This window comes from Phoca vitulina, unplaced genomic scaffold (genome assembly GCF_004348235.1).
Source record: "Phoca vitulina isolate PV1807 unplaced genomic scaffold, GSC_HSeal_1.0 scaffold35, whole genome shotgun sequence".
Taxonomy (NCBI): domain Eukaryota; kingdom Metazoa; phylum Chordata; class Mammalia; order Carnivora; family Phocidae; genus Phoca; species Phoca vitulina.
The window spans coordinates 11,850,793-11,870,073 of NW_022589738.1; the positions used below are offsets into that span (position 1 = coordinate 11,850,793).

General features: G+C 41.5%; 1 protein-coding gene across 1 annotated transcript in view; it reads left to right on the forward strand.

Moving 5' to 3' along the window:
* Window positions 1–15,528: 15,528 nt before the first annotated feature.
* TSPAN7 (tetraspanin 7) overlaps window positions 15,529–19,281 on the forward strand; it is a 124,494-nt gene continuing 120,741 nt past the window's right edge. The window contains exon 1 of the mRNA XM_032426777.1: window positions 15,529–15,660. Within this exon, the coding sequence (XP_032282668.1) occupies window positions 15,580–15,660 (81 nt within the window). The 5' untranslated portion in view covers window positions 15,529–15,579. The remainder of the gene's footprint in view (window positions 15,661–19,281) is intronic.

Genomic DNA, 19,281 nt, shown 5'->3' on the forward strand with positions numbered 1-19,281 from the left:
AACGAAGGGTAAGATTTCAGGTGAAGTCTCAGCCTCAGCCTGATCCCATGGGGACCTCTGGAGCATAAAATACACCACAGAGTTTGACTCGCCTTGAGGCAAGAGAGCTGGGCTTTCACATTTCAGTCCTAGTAAGTCACTGGTTACAGGTCACCAGGAAGATGTAACGTCCAGGCATTTCAGCCCACAGTACTTGTTGTAGCCAGTCCCCAAAGGTGGCTCCCAATGATGCCTGTCTTGTGGTATTCACACCTTTGTGTAGTTCCCTCCTAATACTGTTTCACACTTGGTCTGTGTAGCCAATAAAATACAGCAGAAGTGTATGTCACTTCTGAGATTAAGATATAAAAGGCTGGGGCTTCCATCCTGGATTCTCTCTTTCTTACATCACTGCCTCTGGCGGAAGCAAGGTCTCATTTTATGAGCAGTCCTATGAAGAGGCCCATGACACAGACTCTCATAACAAGGAACTAAGGTCTTCAGCCCACAGGCGGCAATGAACTGAGGCTTATCAACAGCCACATGAGTAAGTTTGAAGGCAGAGCCTCCAGCCCCACTCAAACCTTGAGATGACTGCAGCCCCAACTGAAGAGTTTTACTGTACTCTCATGAGACACCCCGGGCCAGAACCACCCAGCTAAGTTGCTCTTGGATTCCTGACCCTCAGAAATTATGCAGGATAATAAATGTTTGTCATTTGGGGGCTCCTGGGTGGCTCAGTCAGTTATGCATCTGCCTTCGGCTAAGGTCATCATATCCAGGTCCTGGGGTCAAGCCCTGTGTTGGGTTCCCTGCTCAGCAGGGAGTCTGCTTGTCCCTCTGCCCCTCCCCGCTGTTCATGCTCTCTTTCTCTGGCTCTCTCTCTCTCTCTCAAATAAATAAATAAAATCTTAAATAATAATAATAATAAATAAATGTCATTTTAAGTTACCAGGTTTTTGAAAAATTTGTTATGCAGCAACAGATAAATAATAGAAATATATTAGGCTAATATATCTCCAGTAGTGGAAGAATAGTTTTCTGAAGAACCAGAGGGAAGATTCTTTAAGAGAAAGGCACAGAGACACTGAGGAATGGGCAGAACCAGCAAAAGAGACTTGAGGGGATGTGGGCAGAGCATCAATCATATCTGCTATCATTCTAAAACAAATGTTTCATGAAACAACACTTACCCTTATTACATGCAATGCACTTTGATAATCTCTATTTTATTATATTCTTATGTGCTTTATTAAATGACAGAGGTAAGCCCTTAAACTGATTTCAAAATCCACTAAGAGGTTGTGAATTGCAGTTGAAAAACAGTGAACTTAATCATCTTTGAGGTCTCTTTTAGATCTAAACTTTCATAATTAGAAGGCAGTGCAGTGTTCTCACAATGACGACTAACATTTATTGAGCAGTCCTATGCCAGAACTATTTCAAACACTTCACATACACTGCCTCATATAAAGACAATAAGGTAGGTACTATTAATAGCCTTATTTTACAGATGTGGAGACTGGTAAATGGCAGAGGCCAGAAGGAAACCCAGGCAGCCTGACTCCAAAATCTACTGTCACGAGTTCAGGCTCCTACACCAGACTGCTTGTGTTCAAATTCTGATGCCAAACAGTTGATCAGGACATGTTTCTAATTATGATCATGAAATAAGCCAATTATTGGAAGCCAGCAGCTGACTGATGGGGATAATTCTAATAAAAAATGTTTAGAGCCAGGGTTATGCATGTCAACTGAATTCAGAGGTTAACTCCTCAATAAGCAGCTCAATCTTCTGCTCTGCTTTAGCCATGCTGGCCTGGTCTTCACCTTAAATGTCGCCACTTGTACATTTAAATAAGATGGGGCTCTGGCCTGGGTTATAGAGCATCTGCATGCTCGACTGTCTAAAGTACATATCACTACTAGATAGAAGGAATTTCAATGGACTCATTTTTATATATTGGTTTATTAAGGTACAATCAAAGATAATTCTCTAATAAATGAATCTAAATTAAAATAGATTAATCACCATTATGTAGAAAATAGTCTTACAGGAGTCAATAAACACTAATTAATCTTTGGATTTCAAAAATAGGGTCCAATAAACATTATGATATAAATGATTAAAAATGGTAAACAACAAAAACAAAAACCACTGCACAGAACCTGGATACCTAAAACTATCATCTTTTTGGCTGAATTCTTCCGAGCCAAGTCTCCATCAATTATATCTTTTACGTCACAGGAACACAGTATTTATCACAGGTATTGGGGTCAGTGTAAGAGCATGAAATCCTTTTAATAAAAGATTAGCAGTAACCAAAGATTCATATATCTGCTGAGTGAATTATCTAGAGCTGGACACATCTAGGGGATGCATGTCAAGAGGATGTTTCAGCAGCTGCTATGTGGTGAGGTGACTTAGAATATTTAGGAAGAGGACAGAAAGAAAAAAATGGTTTATGTCCCACTTCAGACGCTACTGCAGGATTATGGATTATTGGGCAACAGGAGTGACTGCAACCTAGCTTAGAATACTGTTAGCAGAGGTAAGACACTGGTTTCTTGTCACCTATTTAAAAAAAAAAGTCATTTTGAATATATTGCTAAAGAGGGAGTTACAGAAGGTATCACGGCTCCCCCAACCCAAATATCAATCTAGATGTCCTGAGAAATAAGCAATGTGAAATTTTTTCTAATTATAAAAGAAATACATGCTTTCATAGAACATTTAGTAAATGCAGAAGATGTAAAAAATAAAAGAAATATCACAAAATATAAAGATATCAGATCATGAGGTAATAATTATCACTGTGTGTGTGTGTGTTTGTGTCTCCAAATTGGCATCATACTATATATATTTTTTACAATTTCATTTTTTTCACCAAGAACATACTATGGGAATTTCTCTGTATCAAAGTATTCTCTACAACATTAATTTGATGGCTGCAGAGAATTCCATTCTTCAGACATGTAGCATTTGTAAGAGTATCAAGTCAAGCAAACAGAAATTACTCTATACATTTAATGCAGAAACAACTTAATGCTAATGATTTGCCACAAAGATATAAAAAGTGCAAAAAAAAGGAAAAAGGTGTGTTTAATTAGCTATTGCTATGTAACAAACCACTGCAAATTTACAGGTATAAAACCAGTTACTTAGGAAAAAATTCTGTGGTCAGCAATTTAGGCTGGGCTCCTCTAGGCAGTTCTCTGGTCTCAGTAGAGGTCCCTAATACATCTGTGGTTGGTTGTGGATTGGCTTTGCTGATCTTGGCTGGGCTCCCTTACAGATTTGAGACCTCAGCTGGGACAGGAGGGCTGGCTAGACTCTGACACACATGGTTTCTCATTCTCTAGCAGGCTAGCATGGCCTTATTCCATTAGCAGTCATGAGGCTCCAGAGAGTGAGCAGAAGGATGAGTTCCCCTGAGGCCTAGGCTTGGGACCATCATAATTCTACTTTCTCTGCATTCTGTTGTTAAAAGTAAGGAACAAGGCCAGCCCAGATTCAAAGAGTGGAGAAATAGATTCCACTTTTTATGGGAAGAGCTTCAAAATCACATGGCAAAAGGGCATGGAAATAGGAAGAGAAAGGATTTTGTCCAGTTTTACAAACAAATGATCACAGTGTGTCTTACCTAGGGACTAGAAAGCTGCTACCACTTTTCAGCTGGAGGCCACAAGCTCACACTTGATGCTGACCTATGAGAGGTACTATTGCCACCTCTTTTGGAGGTCCTGCTACCACTGAATAGAAACCCAGCAGTCTATAACCTTACTAATGTCATTAAAAGTGCACATAAAACATTCTCCAGGATGGATCACATGTGAGGCCACAGAACAAGTCTCAATAAATTTAAGAAGATTTAAATCACATCACGCATTTTTTCCAACCACAGCAGTATGAAACTAGAAATCAATTACAAGAAAAAAAAAAAAAACTGGAAGAAACACAAACATGTGGAGGCTAAACAACATGCTACATTGACCAATGGGTCAATGAAGAAATCAAAGAGGAAATTAATAAAACACATGGAGATAAATGAAAATGAAAATACAACAGTCTAAAATCTTTGGCATGCAGTGAAAGCAGCTCTAAGAGGGAAATTTATAGCAATATAGGCTTAAGTCAAGAAACAAGAAAAATTTCCAACAATGTAACCTTATACCGAAAGGAGCTAGAAAAAGAAGAATAAAGCCCAAAGTTAGTAGAAGGAAGTCAGGAATAAAGATCAGAGTGGAAATAAATGAAATAGAGACTAAAAAAAATAAAAATAAAAAAGATCAATGAAACAAAGAGCTGGTTCTCTGAAGAAGTGCACAAAATTGATAAATCTTAAACCAGATTTGTCAAGCAAAAAGAGAGGACCCAAATAAATAAAATCAGAAATGAAAGAGGAGAACTAATAACTGAAACCACAGAAATACAAAGGATTATAAGAAACTACTATGAAGGGCGCCTGGGTGGCTCAGTTGGTTAAGCGACTGCCTTCGGCTCAGGTCATGATCCTGGAGTCCCGGGATCGAGTCCCACATCGGGCTCCCTGCTCAGCGGGGAGTCTGCTTCTCCCTCTGACCCTCCTCCCTCTCGTGCTCTCTGTCTCTCATTCTCTCTCTTGCAAATAAAATCTTAAAAAAAAAAAAAAAAAAAAAAAAAAAAAAAAAAAAAAAAAAAAAAAGAAACTACTATGAAAAATTATATGCCAACAAATTGGACAACCTAGAAGGAAGGGATAAATCCCTAGAACCATACAATCATTGAAAACTGAATCAGAAAGAAATAGGAAATCTGAAGAGATCAATTTCTAGCAATGAAATTGAATCAGTAATCAACAAACTCCCAACAGAATTCTGAGACCAGAAGGATTCACAGGTGAATTCTACAAAACATTTAAAAAAGAGATACTACCTGTTTTCCTCAAACTACTCCACAAAATAGAACAGGAAGGAAGCTTCCAAATACATTCTACAAGGCCAGCATTACCCTGATACCAAAACCAAAGACAATACAAAAAGGAAAACTACAGGACAATATCCCTGATGAACACAGATACAAAAGTCCTCAACAAAATATTAGTACACTGCATTCAACAATACATTCAAAGGATCATTTACTACAATCAAGTGGAATTTATTCCAGGGATGCAAGGATGGTTCAATATTTGCAAATCAATCAAGGTGAATACCACATTAACTAAATGAAGGATAAAAATCATATGATCATCTTAATAGATGCAGAGAACTCATTTGATAAAATTCAACATCCATTCATGATAAAAACCCTCAACAAAGTGAGTTTACAAGGAACATACCTCAACTTACTGAAGGCCATATATGAGAAACCCACAGGTAGCATCATGCACAATGATGAAAAAACTGGGAGCTTTTCCTCTAAGATCAGGAACCAAACAAGGATGTCCACTCTCACCACTTTTATTCAACATAGTACTGGAATTCCTAGTCACAACAATCAGGCAAGAAAAAGAAATAAAAGCATCAAAATTGGTAAGGAAGAAGTAAAATTGCCACTATTTGCAGATGACATAGAAAACCCTAAAGACTCCACCAAAAAACTATTAGAATAAATTTGGTAAAGTTTCAGTATACAAAATTAACATACAGAAATCTGTTGCATTTCTTTTCTTTTTTTTTTTTTTAGATTTTATTTATTTATTTGACAGAGAGAGAGCACAAGCAGGGGGAGCTGCAGGCAGAGGGAGAGGGAGAGGCAGACTCCCCGCTGAGCAGGGAGCCTGATGTGGGGCTCGACCCAGGACCCTGGGATCATGACCTGAGCCGAAGGCAGATGCTTAACCATCTGAGCCACCCAGGCGTCCCAATCTGTTGCATTTCTAACACTAATAATGAAGTAGCAGAAAGAGAAATTAAGAAAACAATTCCATTTACAATTTCACCAAAAAGAATAAAATACCCAGGAATAAGCTTAACCAAGGCAGTGAAAGACCTGTGCTTTAAAAACTATAAAACACTGATCAAAGAAACTGAGGCTGATGCAAACAAATGGAAAGCTATATCATGCTCATGGATTGGAAGAATTAATGTTGTTAAAATGTCCATACTACCCAAAGCAATCTAGAGATTCAATGCAACCCCTTATTAAAATACCAATAGCATTTTTTTCACAGAAATAGAATAACCCCAAAATTTATATAGAACCACAAAAAAACCCAAATAGCCAAAACAATCTTGAGGAAGAAGAACAAAGCTGGAGATATCACAATCCTAGATTTTAAGATATACTACAAAGCTATAATAAAACAATATGGTACTGGCACAAAAATAGACACATAGATCAACAGAACAGAATAGAGATCCCAGAAGTAAACCCACATCTATATGTTCAACTAGTCTATGACAAAGGAGACAAAAATATCCAATGGGAAAAAGACATTCTCTTCAATAAATGGTGTTGGGAAAACTGGACACCTACATGCAAAAGAATGAAACTGAACCAGTTTCTTACACCAGACACAAAAATAAACTGAGAATGCATTAAACCCCTAAATGTGAGATCTGAAACCATAAAACTCATAAAAGAAGACATAGATAATAATGTCTTTAACATTAGCTTATCAACATTTTTCTAGATATGTCTCCTCAGGCAAGGAAAACAAAAACAAAAATAGACCACTAGGACTACACCAAAATAAAAAGCTTTTGCACATGAAGGAAACCATCAACAAAATGAAAAGGCAACCTACTAAATGGGAGAAGGTATTTGCAAATGATATATCTGATAAGGGTATCCTTATGTATATGTATCCAAAATACATAAAGAACTACAACTCAACACCAAAAAAAACACCAAACAATCCAGTTAAAAAAATGGGCAGAAGACCTGAATAGATATTGTTACAAAGAAGACATCCAGATGGCCAACAGACACATGAAAAAATGCTCAACATCACTCATCATCAGGGAAATGCAAATCAAACTACAATGAACTATCTCCTCACACCAGTCTAAATGGCTAATATCAAAAAGACAAGATATAACAAGTTTGAGTGAGGATGTGGAGAAAAAGGAAGGCTGTGCACTCTTGGTGGGAATGCAAATTGGTGTAGCCACTGTGGAAAACAGTCATAGAGGTTCCCCCCAAAATTAAAAAGAGAATTACCATATAATCCAGTAATTCCACAACCGAACCTGAAGAAAATTCAAAAAGATATATGCACCCTTATGTTTATTGCAGCATTATTTACAATAGCCAAAATATGGAAGCAACCCAAGTGTCCATCTATAGATGAATGGATAAAAAAGATGTAATATGTATTCTCATTTGGTTGAGATCTGAAGGGATTATTCTTAAGTCATAATTATACATTTTTGTACATTTTTGTATACATTTTTGTATTGTATCCCCAAATACACAAAAGTTTTATCTGCATTTCCCTATGTCCAATAGCTGCAGGATAAATATGAGATCCCAATAACAACTTTTTTAAAAAATGTTTCTAGGGTTTAGCCTCTATATACAGTGTTTCTTTTTAATAATTTATTTTTTTACTATAAATATAATATTTCTTGTAAAAAAATCAAATAAGCATTTTCAGTGATGAAATTCCATTGTAATACAACTCACTGCTCAAAGATTGTCATGTATTTTCATCCTGATTTTTTCATATGAACACTCTAATACACTTTATTTTTATATTTATAGAGGATTATAATTCTATTCTCTAAGTTGTTTTTATAAGTAAAAATTATATATTATGTATTATATCTTGAAGAACCTTTTGTTTTAATACAGCTGAATGTATCTAGTATTAAAAACCTGTATCATAGAATCCTATGGTATAGATACGCTAAAATTTTTTTTATGGTTCATCTTCTCCAGTAGAGTACACACTCCCTGAGGACAGGGACCTGGTTTGGTTTGGTCATAGCTCTATCCCCAGTGCTTACAAAAGTGCCTGGCAAATAGCGGGTGCTCCAAAATTTTGTAGAATAAATGACTAAATGGCAAAACACTATTGATGAATATTTGTACTGTTTCCATTTTTTACTCTTTCAATAATGAATTTTGCAATTAGTGATCTTATAGGTATATTTTGTACACCTATCTATTTTTGTAGGGCAAAATCCTAGAGAAGGAATAAACCAAACCAAACCAAACCAAACTGAAGAACTTCAACCCCTCTCAAATTCCTCCCAACATGTTCAGGAAGTCCCCAAGTGTAAAGGGAGGTGGCACTTGAATTTATAAATCTGGCCTTCCTACCTATCACCTAGTACTGCTACTACAGTGTCACAAATGTAGTCCTGTTACTAAGTGCTGTTGACCTTTTCCTTCATTTTAGCTTGTGCTGTTTGAGGAAGTTGTCTGAACGTCTTATGTTTCCACCCCATGTTCTCAGACATTCAACTGCCTGGTGGTTGGAATGAGAAGAGTACCCTTTGTCCCTGCTAATTTTTTGTTCAGCATGCTATACTGGTTACAAAACTTTGTGCCCCCAGTATCTTTATGAAATTTTTTTCTCATTTAGCTTTTTTTTTTTTTTTTAACGTGCTTTTCCCCCAGGCTCGGGGGTAAATCCGTATGAGGAAAAGGCATCATTCATCCCACATCCTCATCCATGTCCTATGGAGCTGTCCTCAGAACAAACCTAACCCTCTGATGCTTATGAAGGCTCCTTAAACCAAATTTGCAAACTTCAGTTTTCTCCTCTCTTTGGCTGAGTGCTTTCCCGAGTGGCTTTTGCAAACATACCTTTAGCAGGTGCAGTGTCACTCCTGTAGGTATTTCTGATACCCAGGGTAAAATCATCTTTGTGTTCAGGTAGGGCGGGACCCTGGAAACACACAAATAGAAAAATTTAGATGAATGCACATACACCCAAATTTCATCTCAGCAAGTTTTCAAACAGTTCAAGATCCTCCCCCTCCCATTAAGTCCTACAACTTTAGTGTTTTCATCTTTTGGGAGGGATTCCTTTGTAAATATTCTCCTTTTGCATTATAAATGTTATATATGCTCATTTCAAAATTCTAGGAAAGATAGTAAATATAAAAAAAGAGGAAATTAAGTCATTCATTAACCCCACCACCCAGAGCTACCGGTGTGAAAATTTTATACACATTTTTAATATGTAATCTCTATGCCCAATGTGGGGCTTGAACTCAGGACTCCGAGATCAAGATTCATATGCTCTACCTACTAAGCCAGCCAGATGCCCCAATTTTATACACATTTTATTCTAATTTCTTTTCTACATGTTCTTACACAGTTGAGGGCATATTGCATATTTTTCTATGACTTTTTTCTTATTAGAACAAAAATTTCCCAGGGTGCCTGGGTGGCTCAGTCAGTTAAGCATTTGCCTTCGGCTCAGGTCATGATTGTATGGTCCTACAATCGAGCCCCCCATCGAGCTCCCTGCTCAGCAGGGAGTCTGCTTCTCCCTCTCCCTCTGCCCCTCACCATGCTCATGCTCGCATGCCCTCTCTCTCTCTCTCTCCTTTCTCACAAATAAATAAAATTAAAAAAAAAATTTCCCTTTGTGACTAAAAAGTTCTTCATACACATACTTTGTAATACTGTAAGCCAGTCCCTTGCTTGGATGTACCGTATTTTGGGATTATTCATTTTAAAAGCTGCCCTCCAAGTTTACTCAAACTAAAAGTCATATTCAGTTCTTCCTTTTCCTTCATTACCCAAATTCACTCAGTCCTGAGGGCTGATCTATTTTTTAGCGGGGAGGGGCAGAGGAAGAGGGAGAGAGAGAATCTTAAGCAGCCTCCACGCCCAGCACGGAGTCTGACACAGGGCTTGATCTCAGGACCCTGAGATCATGACCTGAGCCAAAATCAAGAGTTGGATGCTTAACCAACTGAGCCACCCAGGTGCCTCTTGTCTATTCTATTCCTAAACAGTTTATCTGCCCCCGGGCTTTCAATCCCAGCTAGGGCATCTGTGGAGCTTTTAAAAAAATACTGATTCCTCTGGCTTCACCACAGACTAAGTCAATCAGAATCTCTGGGCCCCCGCTGCTCCTGCCACCATCTGTCCGGAGTCCATCTGTGAGTCTACAAGCTCTCTAGAGGACTTTTGTGTAGCTGGAGTTGAGATGTACCTCTCCGGTGCCTCCTCCAGTCTCACTGCCACTTCTGAGGTCCAGCCTTCATTAGCTCCCAGGCAGGTGACTGTAGTTACCTCCTAACTCCAAAATTACCTCCCCGGAAACACAGGTCGGATCATGTCACTCCTACTGAGGAACCCTTCACTGCGCTCTACTGCCTACGCCAGAAAGTGTAACTTGGCCTGAGCAAGGCCCTCCCCCATCACAGCCCTGCATTTCTGCATCCTTTCCTACTCTAGGTCCTCTGGTGCACCTCGCCACTCTTCCGAGTAAGCATTCTGCTTTTGTTCATGCTGCACCCTAGCCTGTAATGATGTCCCTCTCCTTTCCCGAAACAACATCATTATCTTATTTGTACTTCAAGGTCCATTTCAAATATCCCACCCTTCTTCAATTAGTCAACAATCATCTCCTGAGTGACTATTACATACCATCCATTTGGTCAACATTTTCTGATTTGCTACTGCATCTAGGTGGGGGGAGGGATACAACAGTGAATACAATAGACAGAAACAGCTGCCATGTGGAGCTTGATGGGAGAGGTAGACAACAAAACAAAAACATGAATAAGAAAATGGTAGGTTAAGTGCAATGTAAGGAATTAGAGCATATAGTGACTATATTGGCTATTTTGGACTGGGTGGCTATTTTCACCTGAAATGGTCTTTCTGAGGAGGTGACAACTATACTGAGATCTGAATGGCAGGAAGGAAGGGAGCAAGCATTCTAATGATAGGACCAGCCAGCATGAAGTCTTTCAGGTGGAACAAAGTCTGATTGAAGAACAGAAAGAAGGCCGGAGCAGCTGAAGCACAGGGGTAAAGAGAGAATAATGGGAAAGGACGTTGGAGCCAGCTCCTGGATGCTTGCTAAGTCAGGGTAGAGGGTTGAAATTTGATTCTTTGTGTAATGATGGGAAGCCACTGGAGGGTTTTAAGCAAGAGAGTGCCATGATATGATTTGTGTTTGAACAAGATCACTCTGGTGGCTGTGTGAACAACAGATTGAGGGGGTGATGGTAGCAGGGACCAGGTAGGTGCTTTGGTGGCAGTCCAGTTCTCCTTGAAGTACTGCTGAATTTAAAGCAAATCAAAATCAAAAGCTCCCCTTACTTTAGGCAAAATACTAAAATTCTTATTATTGTCTAATAGGACCTGGATGGGCTGACCTCTCTCTAGCCTCCTGTATACTATCTTTGCCCCTTCTATTGAGCCTCACCGACTTTGTCAGCTCTCCAAATGCAGCATTCCTTCAGGCCTCAGGGCCTTTGGACTTGCTGTGGTTATGTGTGTGATAAAATACACACGCAGTTTACTATTTTAACCATTTTAAAGTGTACGATCCAGTGGCATTAAGTACACTCACAATGTTGTACAACCATCACCACTGTCTAGCTCCAGAACTTTTTCACCACCTCGGGAGAAATCCCTGGAACTACCAAGCAGTCATTTCCCATTACCCCTCCCCCCAGCCCCAGGCAACCACTAATCTGCTTCCTGTCTCTCTGGACTTGCCTGTTCTGGATGGTTCATACAAATGTAGTAATAATACAATATGTGGGCTGTGTGTCTGGCTTCTTTCACTCAGTATATTTTCAAGATTCATCCACGTTGTAGCATGTGTCAGCACTTCACTCCTTTTTATGACTGAATAATATTCCACCGTATGCAGAGACCATGTTTTGTTGATCTGTTCGTCAGCTGGTAGACACTGAGGCTGTTTCCCCCGCTCAGCTACTGTAACTAGTGCTACTGTGAACATTCATGTACAAGTTTTTGTTTGTACACCTGTTTGCAATTCTTTGGGGTATCTACCTGGCAATGGAATTGCTGGGGGATATGGTCGCTGTGGTTCTATTTTGAGTAACCGGACATCAGTGACTCTTAGGCATGTTATTAGTCTCCCGTGGCTGCTCTAACAAAGTACCACAAAAATGGGTGGCTTGCATGACAGAAATTTACTCCCTCACAGATCTGGAGGCCAGAAGTCTGAGATCACAGTGTCAGCAGGGCCATGGTCCCCCTGAGACTGGGGAGAATTGTTTCTTGCCTCTTCCACTCCTTGGCGTTCCTCGGCTTACTTGCAGCTGTGTCATTCCGATTGGCCACGTGCCCTTCCCCTGTGTGTCCCTGTGCCTTCACATGGACCCCTCCTCATGTCTCTTCTTTTAAGGACATCAGTCATACTGGATTAAGGGCCCACCCTCCTCCAGTATGGCCTCATCTCAGCTTAAATAATTGCATCTGCAACAACCCTATTTCCAAGTAGGGTCACATTCTGAGGTACTGAAGGTGGGACTTCAACATATCTTTTGGGGGGACACAATTCAATCCATGACAAACTGACAGACATTACTGTGCATCTTGTTAACATGGACTTGGAGGGGGGCCCGAGGTTCTGCATTTTCAACAAGCTCTCCCAGTTGATGCCAGGTTCAAGGGTAGGGTGACCAACTTGTTCTGGTTTGCCAATGACTTTCCTGGCTTTAGCAATGAAAATCCAGAGTACAAGGAAACCCCTCAGTGTTGGGAAAATTGGGATGATTTGTCACCCTATGAAATCACCCAGACCACAATTTGAGTAGCAAGGATTTAGCGATAAGCTATGTAAATTTACCCATTATTTACATTATCGAATATTCATATTTATCTTTACATTTAAATAATCTATTTTTCCTAGAACAGTCCAAGTTTTCAAGAATCTGGACCTAAAAGTTATCCCCAGAAAGCTCCAAACTGAAATAGTTGAGCTGATGGGCACCATCTGTGAATATCATTTGTTAACTCATAAAATTATCTATGATGCTCAGCAGTGTCCGTTAGGTTGAAAATTGAGATTTCTGACTCCTTTACAGGGTAATTATGCATGGGCAAGATCTTTTGAGGCTAAGCGTAGCCACTGGGTTTGAAGTGTTCAGTATCCTTTTCCTGCTGCTTCCTGGGGACTGTAAAAATGTAGGAGAAAACTCCTTTCTGAAGTTGGGTTTAAGCTCATTGCAATAGGGACAGTATCCTTCAACTCTTGATTCCTATTAGGACCACCTAAAGAACTTAGAAACTGCTGAGACCAAATGATTCAGGCTACCTGGGACTGGGCACAGGTAGTTATAGTTTTTTGCTTTTTTTAAATAAGCTCTCCAGGTGGTCCAAATGAGTAACCAGCGTTGAGAATAATGGTGCGGGAACTTCCTTTAAAACAGAACACTTGCCAATCTGTTCCTAATCTTTTTTCACCTGCACCCATATTCCTCTCCACTCCCCTCTATGCCCACAGATCCTTTTGTTATGGTTGATCATTTCCTTAAGCAGGTTCTCCTCTTCCTCCTGTTTGTGTCCTGTTTATACAATGACCTCACTGACCTGGGACCATGTACAACTTACTGGAGGTAATAATTACTCCTGCAACAACTGACCTTGGCAGGCTTTCCTCAAGCCTATTGACTGTTTTTTACTCTTTCGCAAAAGGTGTCCTTGTCATCATCCACGATAGAGTTAGCCTGTGATAGCGTTGCTATTTTGACTGCAGAATCTCTCAGGAATCAAGCTAAATCTCCCACAGAATCTGTACTGTGTGTTCCCCTACAAACCAGCCACAGGAAATCTGGGTGGAGTGTACATTATTCTTTTATTGGGATATAATTCACATGTCATAAAAGCCGCCCTTCTAAAGTGTACAATTCAGTGGTTTTTAGTAGGTTCACAAAACTGTGCAACCATTACCACTATCGAATTCCAGAATATTTTTGTCACTCCAAAAAGAAACCCCCTACTCATTAACAGTCACTCCTTATCCCTGCCCCCCCCCAACCTCTATTTCTGTCTCTGTGGATCTGTCTATTCTGGACGTTGCCTATAAATGGATCATTCAACACCGGTCTTTTGTGTCTCGCTTACTTCATTCACTCAGCAGATTTTCAAGGTTCATACATGCAGCATGAATAAGTACTTCATTCCTGTTTGTGACCAAATAATTTTCCATTGTATGGATTTACTACATTATGTTTATCCATGCATAACTGATGAACATTAAAGTTGTTCCTGCTTTTGGGCTACGATAAATAATGCTATGAACATTCCTGTACAAGCTTTTGTGTGAACATGTTTTCATATCTCTTGGGTATATATCTAGGAGAATTGCTGGGTCATATGGTATCTTTATGTTTAGCTTTTTGAGGAACTTCCGAATTGTTTCTGAACATTATTTTTTGACCTTGATACAGCTTTTTTTGTAGTTTTTAATTTTATTATGTTATGTTAGTCACCATACCGTACATCATTAGTTTTTGATGTAGTGATCCACAATCCATTGTTTTCGTATAACACCCAGTGCTCCATGCAGTACGTGCCCTCCTTAACACCCATCACCGGGCTAACCTATCCCCCCTCCCCCCTCCCCTCTAAAACCCTGTTTGTTTCTCAGGTCCATAGTCTCTCATGGTTCATCTCTCCCTCCAATTACCCCCGCCCATTTTTCCCTTCCTTCTCCTAATGTCCTCCATGTTATTCCTTATGTTCCACAAATAAGTGAAACCATATGATAATTGACTTTCTCTGCTTGACTTATTTCACTTAGCATAAATCTCCTCCAGTCCCATCCATGCCGATGTAAAAGTTGGGTATTCATCTTTTCTGATGGCTGAGTAATTCCATTGTATATATGGACCACATCTTTATCCATTCATCGATACAGCTCTCTCTTTCCTGGGTGTGAGGTGGTTTGAACTTGTTAGGTTGGGAAAAATGGTTCTTAGGCACTTTAAACATTTTTTTCTATTATCTGCTAAACATTTTATGTGCAGAAAGAATGGTACCCTCATATAGAAACTTGTCGTTCGGCATCATTTGCAAAATTCACACGAGGACCTCTAAAAAATGGTCTTCCTGTCGTGGCCAGGGTTTGGGGTGTCTGAGCTCCCAGGTTCCTGACCATCCCTCCAGCTGTATCTCTGGCCACCTGTCACAGTCTGTTCCTGGCACAGACAAGGCCGGCTTGTTCCAAGGACACGACTGTGGGGCCACTTCCATCTGAAAAGGCCTGGTGGGGCGCCTAAATGGAGAAACGTGACTGCTTTTCGGGGATACCAATAAAGCTCGTGTCGCCAGGTGCAGATATCCCTGCAAATGTAAAGCCCTACTGTGCATCGAGCAGAAACTTACGTGCCCACGGCGGCCTGGAAGAGGTTGCGCTGACCTCCGACCCTGCCCCCAAGCTCCTCCATTCCCTCCCCGCGGCCCTGCCCGGCTCTTGGCCTGGGGGTCTGAGCCTGCGCGGTCTTGCCTGCGCGGGCCGCCTTCTCAGCATGCGCAGTCGCTGCCCGCCCGATCCTTAAATCGGCGCCCCGCAGAGTGCGCGCTCACGCACGCGCACGGCCTCGTCTGCGCGCGCACGGGGCCTCTCGCGGCACGCGCCCCCGCCCCGCCCCGCCCCGCCTCCTTCCCCCTCCCGCGCGCCCGCCCGCAGCCCGCCGCCGCCGCCGCCGCCGGAGCTCTGTAGTATGGCATCGAGGAGAATGGAGACCAAACCTGTGATAACCTGTCTCAAAACCCTCCTCATCATCTACTCCTTCGTCTTCTGGGTGAGTGGCCACGCCGGGCGGGTGGCCGGGCCTCCGGCCGTCAATCCGTAGTGATGCTCGGAGAAAGGAAGAGGGGGGGAAAAAACCCAAACCAAAAATCTCATCTCGGTCCCCTCCTTAAGGAGATAGGCTCAGGGGGCTGGGCTGGGGCTGCAGGATGGCGGGGTGCAAGCTTGGGGCTGCTCGGACCCTGGACCCCGCCCCGGTGCAGGCTGCAAGGGGCTGCGTGGTGGCGGTGACCGCAGGTTGTCGACCTTTCCCAAATTTGTTTTAATGCACTGATTTATTTTTTTAAGCTCGCGGGATAGGGTCAGGCTCTAGGGAAAGTTGCGGGTTTATTCTTCGGTTTCCCTCTCTGGACACCCCTCCCCGACCTCCCTTACCAGCCTGTTCGCGGTGCCTCTAGGAGCTAACCTGGCTGGGAGAGGGCGCGGGAGCACCGCCTCTGATCCCAGATTCCCGGTTATTCCCAACCCCGCGGGGCTGCGAGAGGGAGGTACCAGGAGCCCTGTGCCTGCCTGGCTGGGGAAGGGCGACCAGAGCCCCCCAAGCGCACTGATGGGGAGAGGGAGCTGCCGTCGCGCGGAGACGCACTGAGGGGAGAGGGTCTTACATAAACTAGGCTCCTTTGAGCTTCCCCGGGGACCCAAGAGGTGGGTCTTACGACCCTTTTCCCACTCCCCTCCACCCCTCCGCTCTTCATCTGGTCTGTTATTGCGCGAACCCAATCCATAGAGTCCTGGGGGTAGACCCACGCCACTTGGTGACAGCAATAGCGCCCCAACTCTACTCCCCATCTAACCAGTGCTGCTCCCAGTCCTTGAAGCTCAATGCAGAAGGGTGACGTCAACCCCTCAGCTGAGGCCTCGGGGGGCTGCGTGGTGCACCTCGCGCAGGGATGCGCCCTTCTGCGCGCGGGGGTAGCTGGAGGGGGGGGCAAGGCTTGTGCCTTACCTCATCCTGTTTGGCAATTCGTGGAATCGGTGCAGGGCTGACACTGCAGTGATTCACTTGGAGGGGTGGGTGGTACCTAAAGACCGTTCCCTGTTGTTTCTCTTTCCATGTAGAAACCCCCTTCCCAAGTTCCCCATTTCCACACCAAGCCACAGCCACCCTGCAGGAGAATGAATGTCTGTTACCACCACCCCCCCAATAATTTGGGTCATTTCACCTTTCAAGGCTGTCATTTTGAAACCTGAGGCTCTGTAGAAAAAGCTCATCCCGCCTTTGGTTGTTTTTCTCTGTGCCACCCCCCCACCCCAAATAGGCCTAATTTTGGCCTGAAACCGGGCACAGTACTGTGTGAGGTACCAAGACTTGGTTTGATGGTGAACTAGGCTGTTTGTAATGACCAACTGTTTGTAATGACCAAGGCAGGAGCTGAGATTTATTAAGGATGAAAAAAAAAATCTCTAATGAATGCCCCCCCCCCCGTGGCATTTCCTTGTCACTGGCATTGGTGATTCTTCAGGTCGGGGAACTGTGGACTCTGGGGACCAGACATTCCTCTGCAGTGAGATAGGATTAGATTAACTGGTATATCACACAAAGCAGACACAGAAACGGACTTTATTTGGATTGAAAACGACACAGGTTGAACATTTTTGCCGAAACTTTCCAGTAGCCATTCCTGGGAGCTGGTTTAGTTTTTTATTTCCTTAAATCTCTGTTTGGCACTTTAGTATTTGCTTGACTTCCTATTTGTTACTGGAGTAAATCATATGGGTGATTATTTTTAGCTTCCTGTAAAATAAGATTTACAGTATATATGGAGAGGTGTTCTTCAATCATCACTGCAGGCTGGTGAAGAAGGGAGTCTTCTAGAAGGAGGCTTTTCATCTGATCTCTTTAACTCTTCTTGCTTACCTCCCACCCCCACCCCGTGCATATAATTACTTAATGCCCCCTAATACATTTTAAACAAGCACTGCATTTTATGTCCTCTGAAGTTCTTGATGCCTGCGTTCTAAGTTTTTTTATAATCATAAATAAAATGTTTACCTGGAGCATTTTCAGTAGTTTAAATAGCATTCAATAATCATTTCACAACCAGAAGAATGAGATCTCTGCAGATTCGAGGGTATTTTAAATAAGACATTCTCATTAATAAAATGTCCAAATGTCCTGTTTTCCATTGTACTTTAAATGCTGGTTGCTTTCTTTAAAAACAGCTTTGTTGAAATATAATTCACATACCATATAATTCATCCTTTTAAGAATGTACAATTCAGTGGTTTTTAGTATATTCACAGATATGTGCAACCATCACCCCAGTCAATTTTAGAACATTTTCATTACCTAAAAAAGAAACTCCATACCATTTAGCTATCATCCCCCTCCCCTCCCCAAGCAGTTACTAATCTACTTTCTGTCTCTGTAGATTTCCCTATTCGGAACATTTCATATAAATCATATAGTATGTGGTCTTTTGTGAATGGTTTCTTTCACTTAATGTAATATTTTAAAGATTCCTCTGTGTTCCTTCTTTTTATTGCCAAATAATACTCCGTTGTATGACTCTATCACATTTCGTTCATCCGTTTGTCCATTGATGGGCATTGGGGTTGTTTCTACCTTTTGGATATTTTGAATAACGCTGCTATAAATGTTCACGTACAAATGTTTGTATGAACAAACATTTTCAATTCTCTTTGCTGGAAATTTCTGGGTCATATAGTAACTGTATGTTTAATTGTTTGAAGACCTGCCATACTGTTTTCCGAAGTGACTGCACCATTTTTTTTATTCTCCCCGCCCCAAGCAGTGTATGGGGTTCTGATTTCTCTACCTTGTTGCCAACATTTGTTATTATCGGACTTTGTGATTCTAGCCATCCTCATAGGTATCTCATTGTGGTTTTGAGTTAAATATTCCTGATAACTAATGATGTTGAGCATCTTTTTATGTGCTTCTTGGTCATTTGTATGTCTTTCTTGCAGAAATGTCTATTCATATCCTTTGCCCATTTTTTATTTGGGTTATTATTGAGTTGCATGTGTCCTTTATATGTTGTTGATTCAAGGCTCTTATTGGATGTATCATTTGCAAATATTTTCTCCTATTCTGTGTGTTGCCTTTTCACTTTCTTGATGGTGTCCTTTGAAGTACAAAAGTTTATTTTGATAAAGTCCAGTTTACCTATTTTTCTTTTGTTGCTTGTGTTTTCAGGGTCATATCTAGGAATCTTTTGCCAAATCCAAGATCATGAAGAAAATGCTGTTTATTAAAGTGATTTATCAATTCAGTAAATACAGTTGAGAAATTTATCTTTTTCTAGCACCTAGAACTATGTCTGGCACATAGAAGGTACTCCAATATCTGTCCAAACTTTTGGGGTTAGATTAGGTAATTAACAAAAAAGATGACCTTGGTGTTCTTTTAAGTGGAAGATGGAGGGAAGACTAGACAGAATTGTTTCCTTTGTGTTTTTTGTGAATTGTTTTAATAGGACTACCTCTCTTCCCTTCCTTCAGTTTAGACTTAGGATCAGAAGACATTTGAGCTTGGGGCGCCTGGGTGGCTCAGTCGTTAAGCGTCTGCCTTCAGCTCAGGTCATGGTCCCAGGGTCCTGGGATCGAGCCCCGCATTGGGCACCCTGCTCTGCGGGAAGCCTGCTTCTCC